The 9,000-nt window shown below is 50.4% G+C and overlaps 2 protein-coding genes across 2 annotated transcripts; both read right to left on the reverse strand.

Annotated features, from left to right (window-relative positions):
• Positions 1–5,013: 5,013 nt before the first annotated feature.
• On the reverse strand, positions 5,014–5,772 carry LOC127323707 (uncharacterized). The gene has a single exon (XM_051351828.2). The coding sequence runs from the start codon at positions 5,770–5,772 to the stop codon at positions 5,014–5,016; it is 759 nt and encodes a 252-aa protein (XP_051207788.1).
• A 1,103-nt stretch (positions 5,773–6,875) lies between these two features.
• Positions 6,876–7,387, reverse strand: LOC127323640 (E3 ubiquitin-protein ligase RING1-like). The gene is made up of 2 exons (XM_051351754.1): positions 7,280–7,387; positions 6,876–7,178 (listed from the first exon to the last, which is right to left on the reverse strand). Exons 1-2 carry the CDS (start codon positions 7,385–7,387, stop codon positions 6,876–6,878), a joined length of 411 nt encoding a protein of 136 aa, XP_051207714.1.
• Positions 7,388–9,000: the final 1,613 nt, after the last annotated feature.

The raw sequence follows: 9,000 nt of genomic DNA on the forward strand, positions 1-9,000 counted from the left end.
TTTAGCTAGAAAGTGTGTCTCTTCCGTTAAATATGTGTGGCGTGGTGCTCCTCCGATCTGTATCCGTGAGGCACTTTGTAATGACCTTTTGATTATGGATCAATAAGAGTACGTGTTTTCCTAAAAAAAACGACATAATAGAGAATAGTCAAGAGCTTGACAGGATCTGGCAGTTGACAGTCGATACTCTTACCAAGATGTGCACCAGTAACAACATTTTCGATCAATAAGTTGCGATGAACTAGTTAGAGATGACAAACTAGTTAGAGATGACATGTTTCAGGCCATTCAATATTTAAGCTGTCCATAGATATGGTCTTGAAAAGCAGGAAACTACTATCTTCATTCTTTTTTTTTTTTGCTTTCTTTCATAAAGCGGGCTCTCTATGGGATCTCCAGGCCTCTGTACGCATAGATATGACTTTTGCTTTCAGTTTGACTGAGCTAAAATGCAGGCGTTGGCAAATAGACACCAACCTTATTATGTGTCTGCCCTACTGTTTAAAAGTCGTTTGATAGGTTAGATGGACTGGGCAGTGTGGAGGGAACTTTGTAGCTGGTGCATTAATTTAGCACAATCAGAAATGGTTCCTATATCCAGCCTTGTAAGAGCACCTCCAGCCGTCTCCTGACGAGGCCTCCCGAGAGCCCAGACCATCCCCGGCTTCCCGAGGCCCGGTCAGGGACTCCGGATGAAATAAAAACGTGCGAAACATCGAGAGGGCCCACGGTGTCGGCGACAGAAAGGGTAGTTCCCTCCATTTATTTCGTTCTCCCTCCAAAATGCGCTACATAGACCCATTTTCCCCGCCGAATTTCAGAGGAGCTACCGATATTCCCCCACAGTTGCAGCTCCTCCTCTTCCCTTCCACCACCATGCCGTCGAAGAAGATCGCCGCCGAAGGTGAGGAAGCCACGGGCACCAAAAGAGAGGCCGTCAGGCTGGACAAACGTAAGGTGGGCGGAGGATGTGGAGCGGCGGCGGAACGAAACTGGCGGCAGGGCAGAGAGGGAGAAGAAGCTCGCGGCGAAGAGGGTGGCGGCGGGAGGGACGACAAGTACGACGTGCGGTGGAAGGAGATGCTTGCCAACCAGGACGTCCGGATCGCCTTGCTGAAGGCAACCTCCGCGGCAAAGAAGAGGAACACTGACTCCTGATCGGCGGCAACGACAGCAAGATGGACAAGGAGACGAGGGCTTGGTACGATGCCCATCGCCTAGACATCCTCCGACCTCCGTCAGCTGCTTCGTCCTCCCCTTCGACGTCCACTCCCGCCGCTGCGACACCAGCGGCCAATGATGCATCGACGTCCTATGCCGCGCCAGACAAGGCGCGGGAAGGGACCGCCGATGAGACTGTTATCGTCTCGTTTCTGTTTCGATCGCTGGAATGTGGCTGATCCGATTGCCGAACTTTGACGATACTTTTGTGTAGTGGGAAGATGATTTTTTTAAACTATCGCCGCTAATGGGCGAATGACGGGGTGTGAATTATTGCTCCGCACGCCGTTTTTTCATCCAATCTGGCGTTTGTTAAGTCCGGATTTTCGCCCGGGGCCTCAAACGGCTGGAGATGCTCTAACCATCAAGCTAGTACCATTACAAAGCACAATATATTGATTGATATTCCTCAATAGCATAACTGGAACGACCACATATAGTAAACTTGCCATCATAAATCTAGGTTTGACGTGATTGTTAAGAGGCAAGCAAACTGTCCGAACTAAATGCAAAAATGTAGATCAGCTCTTTACACGATTCCAGAGAAAAAATATTACAGTAGCAATGAAACAATTAGTATGAGCTTATGTCTGTAAAAATCTTGCCGTAGCAAAGCAGATCGTAGAAAAAGCTGACCTTTTAAATCCTTCTCAATCTCAGAGTACTTGATGTGGATCTCATCCATATCTTTGGTGTATATCAGTACTCCACTATTTTTACAGGGTCAGCATTTTAAAACCCGATGGTGAAACATACTATAGAAACATTTTTAAGCAGACCAACTACTAACCTCTTCAATGTCTCTGATAACTGTTGATGAATTATATAACCATTTCTGGTGATCCTTTGGCTGGATTTAGGCCTAGTAATGTTGTCAACAAACAAAAAAAAACCCAAACCATCGTCCATTTCATATATCATGCGCCAATTGATTGTTCTGGAACCTATTCTGGTCGAGTAAATCACACATTTGGATTCCAAAGCAAATTGAAATCTAAGACCCAAAGCATAGCAGATGCATTTTCTATTTTTTTAATCACGCAACTAAAGTTCAAATGCCACCAGCAACTGAATTTCTTATCTTCTGAAGAAAACAAACAGCAAGTTTCCATTTTCCATCAGTTTAATCGAACCAACACGATGTACACTTCTCAAATAAAGCCATTGCCTGGAGTAATAAAGACTAGTTCCAGAATGAACAGTGCTCATAGATAGTAATCTGTACACCACAACAATGACACAATAATATCTATTTTGGTGTATGTGCGAGAGGTGTTACCCATGCCATGTTTGTTCTTCATCCAAAAGTAGGCAGCATATGATTGGATAGAAATTGCTCAAACATTGATGCCAAACAAATTGCAAAGCAAAGCAAAACATTGATGCCAAACAAATTGCTCAAAGAAAAGAGAACAAAAATCCGAGGCCACCCACATTAGAACATACCTCTTAGTTGTATCTCCAAAGCCTACCCTAAAACTTATGATCGTGAACCAATCCACTAGTCGGTTGACATGTGAACTCACAACGTGTCCAATGCTCCACGACAACCCTTTCAAGAAAGAACCGCCAACCCTTTCAAGAAAGAACCGCCGCTCCCACACCGACGCTGGCTAGTTCAACCAAAGTCACACGAAGGGTTATTCACCCACCCCCGAAGGATATCCTCAAACCAACACCTCAAAAGCTGAATCATGGGTTTTCACCGGATAGAATACACACACGATGTTAACCGCTATATCTACATCAAAACTCTGTAAGGAAAGACAGCATTGCATATGACTTCCAATCACTGTTGCACCGTCGTCTCACTGATGAAGTGGGCAACATGGCCAAGCCCAGCTGCCACCACATATATGCCACAAAAATGCCGCTGCCCGGTAGCAACTGTCCAAGAACGGTGTCCCACCGAGATGCATGAAGCCTAATGACCTACCCCTCCCAGGCCATCGTCGTGCGGGTCCAGATCCACCGCATGGCTTCTGATGCCACCTGCATCCGATCTGCTGCTGCACATGGTGAATGCCTGTGATCTGCCGATGATCCTCCGCCCAAACTGTCGAAGTTGCCGTACCATTGGCAATCAACAACAACACTGTCTCGGCGACCACCCCGTCGGGCTACCAGAGCACAAGCCGGCAATCTGCAACTCCGAACATTTGCGTCACTGCCACCTCGTCAAAGGCTGGCCAGTATCTGTTGGCCTAGCGGCGACCAATTCACCTCCAAAACCTAGATCGGGAGCCACCGTCCCTGTCCCATCACTCTAAACATTACCAGCACATACCACAGCCAGCACATGAATTGGGCTTTTTACAATAATCTCGCACAACATGCATGATATGAGAGCATTTATAAACACATATACCGCTTCTTTAAATAGCTGGCTATAGGCTATAGCCGCGGCCTACCAAAACAGATATAGCCACTGGCGGAGCTCCTTTGGGGCCAACCTGGGCCATGGCCCGCCCAGCTTTTCTGCAAAAAAATCCAACACTATGCATCTAATGTCCAGCCCAGCAACACTCGTTGCCTCTCTTCCTTCTAATCAACAATCCTCTCAGTATGTGTGTCTGTATTCTGGTCCTCTGGACAGAAACATCGCCCTCGAAGCTCATCGCTGGGTTTTGAAATTGGAGAGAATAGAGGGAAAATCAGGGGGAAGTGGTGGAGCAGAGGAGACACAGCAGCGTCACGCTGCCGCTGGCAGTCGAGAGTCGGTCAGGGGGTCTCCGCAGCCAACCCACCATGGCCGCACTTCGGGTCACAGCGGTTTTGCTGCCTGCAAAGTGCGACCAGAGCTAGAACCAAATCGATCCCCTTTCTTATCCAATTCCCTGCATAAGTTACTAGTTAATTTTATTTATTTCTCAGAATTTTTTAGCTATTCATTGTTCATGGAGTAGCAATTTATAGCATTTGTTGTTCACCGGCATCCGTTCGTTCTTCAGTTTTGTAACTTGCAACAGCCAACAGCAGTGGGAAAGGCCACTCAAAGAAGAATAAATTATGTACTGAAGCGGAAAAGGGATGAGACAACAGAAATTGAAGACACTTCAGCAGCAGCGAATGATGCTTTACCCTTGCGTTTGAACAAATTTTTTTTTTTTTTTTTTAGCCTGGCCCGCCCAACAAAAATTTTCAAGCTCCGCCACTGGATATAGCCTTGCTATAGCCGGCTATTTAAGGACTTTGGCACGTTGAGCCAGCCTATAGAAGTTAGCTGCATCATGCGGAAAAGGCTATAGCGGGGCTGCTATAGCCGGCTATTTTAAACAGAGGCATATACATATCTTAAACCTTCTTTCACCAAAGAGAGCGCCCAAGGACGAGTAGTCATAAGCTGAAGAATCCATGGCATGCTTCAGCACTTGATGATGTTGTTATAAACCAATTGCAGTGTGTACCTGGGAACAACCAGGCTTGCTTAAAATAAACATAGGTTCAGTTTTAAGATGATAATGATGATGATGATGATGATAGTACATGCTAGCTTCCGCCTAGGGTTCTTCCAACCCAGCTAGGGATGGAAGTTGTGGACCAGGCTGAAGCTTGTGCTTGGTATGACTACTTCCTCCGTTTCATTTAAATTTAAACTAGAATCACGACAAAAATTATGGCACGAAGGGAGTAACTTGGAAGCATTTGCAGCGAATGAAAATAATAAATAAGACAAATTGTACCATATAGAGAGAAGAAGACGATGGTACATATATAACTGAAGGAAAATCTGCCGGATCATTGATCCATTGCGAATGGGAACTTGTATTGTGGACCAAAGATTACACTCACCTACAACTTTTCCATTAGCAGCGACCAATCACCTGAGCCGAAGTCCAATTTGTCATCCAGAGACGGTAAAGGCAGGTCCGCGAGATTAACGGGCCCGACGAGATCATCATGCGCGAGAACCTCTGCAAGGAATGGATCGTCCATCCGGTGCTCATCTGCGTACGGTAGCAGCGGCTTATGCGAGGTGACAGCTGCCGCTGGCGATGGCGACCGAGACGATGTCATGGTGGAAGACATGCTTGGCGGCGACGACACCGCCGAGAGCGCGTCCGCTGTGTGATTCAATCCGACCTCCGGTTGATCTGAATCATCCATCACGATTGATCTCGTCGGGGACAGCGGCACTGCAGCGTCGACGGAGGCGCCAACCGAGAGCTGCCTCTCGAAGGCGTCGTAGGCGGCCTTGGCCTCCTCCTCGGAGGGGAACGTGCCGATCCATCGCCGGACGTTCAGCCGATGGCTCCTGAAGTCGGCCGCCCACCGGCCGGGCTGCCGCTCGTACACGCCGCGGAACCGTCTCGATCTTGACACTTTGGCGCCTCGCATCCTCGGTAGTGGCGGCGGCGGTGGCCTAGATGTTGAAGCATGGGCGGTAGGGTTTATGTTGTTGGTGCACGCCGTCGTCAAAAGGATGACCATCTCCTTTTTCATGGCAGGCTTCTCACCATGCTCGGCATGCCTGGAGGACTCGTCGCCAGAATCGTCTGAGTCGGTGGCGTCGGGGTCGATGAAGGAAACCCGAATCCTCTGGGAAACCATTCCTTGGCTACGTGGGTGGCGGCGGTGGTGACTGGTGATTGGAGATTTGCAGTCACGTCAGAATTGAGCCCTGCTGTGCTGCAACGAGATCATCCGACGGTGGCCAGGAAAGGAAACGCAGCCAAGGGGTCAGGAAACGCACGGACGGGGTCGGCCCAAGGCCCGATTCAACCAAGCGGAGATGCAAATGAGTCGCCCAACTCAGAAAAAACAATCTCACGTATGGAATTCCCCTTCCCGGGACTTCTTTCCCTTCCCTCGATCTTAATAATTCCCTTTTCCTTCAGCCTAGGTTATTCTTTTTTCTCCATCTTATTGATTCCTTTTTTGTTTGTATCTTTTGTTCTCCAAGGTGGTGGCCTAGGTTGTTGTGTTCTCAGCATCCATTCTAAAATATCAATTTATATTTGGTTTATCTATTCTTGCAGAACCAATCTGAGGTTGGGTGGTTAGCAGGATGGTCTTACCTCTAGCCAACCAGAGTTCAAACCCCAGATTTAACATGTGTGTGTATCATACAAGGTGGAATATTCATTCAGTGGGAGGCGACGTCCCGTCGACGAGGTGCCGATGATGACTTCGTCAATTTCAAGATTCAATCTGTTGGCTCAGTCTTCCGAAGGTGATCATAGTGATAGAGTATGCGTATGTGTTCATACGGATCTGTATGTGAGCGTCTGTGTTTGTACCATGTTTCTAAAAAAAACTATCGACGAATATTAGTATGTCATGATGGCAGCAGGAGATCACCTTTTCGAAAAAAAAATCACCGAGAACAATATTGTAATTAATGGTCATGATGAATGGAACTACGTACCTCTCAAGACCATATATTGACAGCTTAAATATTGAATGGCCTGAAACATGTCATCTCTAACTAGTTCATCACAACTTATTGATTGAAAATGTTGTTACGGGGTGTGCATCTTGGTAATAGTATAGACTGTCAAGTGCCAAACCCTCAGCTGACCGTCCGTAAAGCTCTTGACTATTCTCTATTCCGTCGTCGCACACTAGCAAGTTATGGAATTCTTTAGGCTTCAGTGAATAAAAGTTGTACTACTTAAAATAAGCACCTGAAAATGCAACAAATTCAGATCAAACTAGTCCAAGTGACCCTCATGCTCGGGCGGCAGCGCGAAGCGGCACATCGGGCAGAGGCGGCTGACCCTGAGCCACTTGAGGATGCAGCTCTCGTGGAAGCAGTGGGAGCCGGGGCAGGTCATCTTCCTCATCTCCTCGCCCTCCTGGAAGCTCTCGAGGCACACCGCGCAGTCCTTCTCCCTCACCTCGCCCGCCGTCGCCTTGGGCAGCCGCGCGATCTCCGCTTCCGAGGCCGGGACGGCGCCGAAACGGCCGCCGCCATACGGGCGCCGCCGAAGTCTAAGTTGATAACAGTCCCGTGCCTGTCGGTGTACACCCGACGAACGCCGTTCTGGAAGGGTGAGCTACGTGGAATACGACTCTCGTAGTAGCCTTCCAGGATGCTGATCACTGGAGGCCACACAGACGCCACAAGCGAATCTATGTGGGAGGGCCTGATGCCGTAGCCGACATCCTCCATACCCGTAGCAGGAGAGGAGACGGCCGTGGCGGAGACGATCAAACCGGCCATTGGAGCTCAGGATGTAAGTGGCCCGTCCGCTGGTCAATTCTGAGACGCCGCTTCGGCCACGTGCTGCTTTCACGGATTTTGTGGTCGCCACTTAATTAGTTTCGCGGCTTCACGTGGATCAGTGGCGCCGCAAAAGCCGCGACGGATGAAGCTCTCTTCGCTCGCTGGTGCCAGCTCTCTTCGTTCCGCTGGGAAGAAAGAGAATGGGAGAGCACGAGCTGGGCACAGAGCCTAGGGACGGCACACGGCAGGAGTGCAGGACACTGAGGACGCCCGCATTTGTTAAGCTGCCGTACCTGCTCCATATCTTGGCCGGCGACACCAGGGTTGTGGCTGTGGCGGAGGCGCCCACGGATGTGGCGGCGGTGGAGGAGCCCAGGGCTTGTACGGCGGCGGTTGTGGCGTGGCCGAGTCCTGTCCGACAGGCCCAGCGGCATGAAGCCGGTGGTGTACCGGGGCAGCGGCGGCTGCACAGGTCGGTCGTTCTCGGAGACGAGGACGCCGAGCTTCGCGATCTCGTCGTCCATCGTGGTGCGAGTGGAGGTGTGGGCGATGGAGAAACGATACCGGTTGACTTTTAAGGCTAGCCGTGCGCGGAAAACGACGCCATTGAAGGCGGCGCAGAAGCCCAGCCGCCGCCCGCCAGTGCGCGCGCAGAAGAGGCAGCCACGACATTGATGGCGAAGGCTGCGGTGCAGATGCGGAAGCGCTGACGGCGGAAGCGATGGCAGCGGAAGCGATGCCCTCGATACAGGCTCGCTACCAGACGGGCCCGATGGAGACGCGATCAGACAATTTGCGTGTCCACGCAGCGTCAGACAATTCCAGGCGCAAATATGCGCCAGGTTTGCGTCGCAGCGGAGGCCCGGTCACAAGACGTCACATCGCTGGAGGTGGTACCAGACGTATTTTTCGAGCCGACGGACGCATCGCGGGAGATGGCATCATGGTGGCGATCGTCGAATTCAAATTTTTTTTTTGTTAGCTAAGCTGATTGCTATGGGCTCGCAAGCCACAAGAAAATCGATCAACCAACTCACTCCAGCGAGCCTGAGACCGTGCTTGTATGTAGGATTGTAGCTCCGCTCGGTGCTTGCAGTTGTTGCAGGTTCTCACCGCTACAGGCAAGCGATGCTCTCACTGCGGCCCTCGACTGACGAAAGAGTAAACTGCGGTATTTGTACATTGCAGCGGCGTTAAGTGCGCCGTACAGTGCCCGCTGGCGCCGCTGGCGTTGGTGGCTCGGCCACATGGGCCGCATAAGTTAAGCAGAGATCCGCGTGCGCCATTTGAACAGTTTTTCGCGGGCGGCATATGTGGTCCCGCTAAACGCCGCTGCCATTTACATCCTGAATTGGAGCACGTACGTACGTTGGTTTAGGATTTGGTAGCGAGCGAAACGAACAAGGTGATTTTCTTTATATAGGACGAGAGAGGAAAACTACACGCCCAGCCTCCTAGCCTCCCGTTCCTAACAGCCGCCGCCGCCGGTAGCGCCTCCGGGGCAAAGACCCACGGGGCGTGGCGGCGGCGGGGACCCTTCCTCGTCGACGCATGGTGGACGGCGGCCGGATCTAACCTCCTCGAGCATGGCGGACACGCAGATGGGATGG

This window comes from Lolium perenne, chromosome 4, assembly GCF_019359855.2.
Source record: "Lolium perenne isolate Kyuss_39 chromosome 4, Kyuss_2.0, whole genome shotgun sequence".
Lineage (NCBI taxonomy): Eukaryota > Viridiplantae > Streptophyta > Magnoliopsida > Poales > Poaceae > Lolium > Lolium perenne.

Coding starts and splice junctions, on each gene's coding strand:
- LOC127323707 (XM_051351828.2), bottom strand. CDS start 5,772: ATGGTTTCCCAGAGGATTCGGGTTTCCTTCATCGACCCCGACGCCACC.
- LOC127323640 (XM_051351754.1), bottom strand. CDS start 7,387: ATGGCCGGTTTGATCGTCTCCGCCACGGCCGTCTCCTCTCCTGCTACG. Junction 7,179..7,279: donor TAGATTCGCTTGTGGCGTCT/GTGTGGCCTCCA, acceptor GTACACCGACAG/GCACGGGACTGTTATCAACT.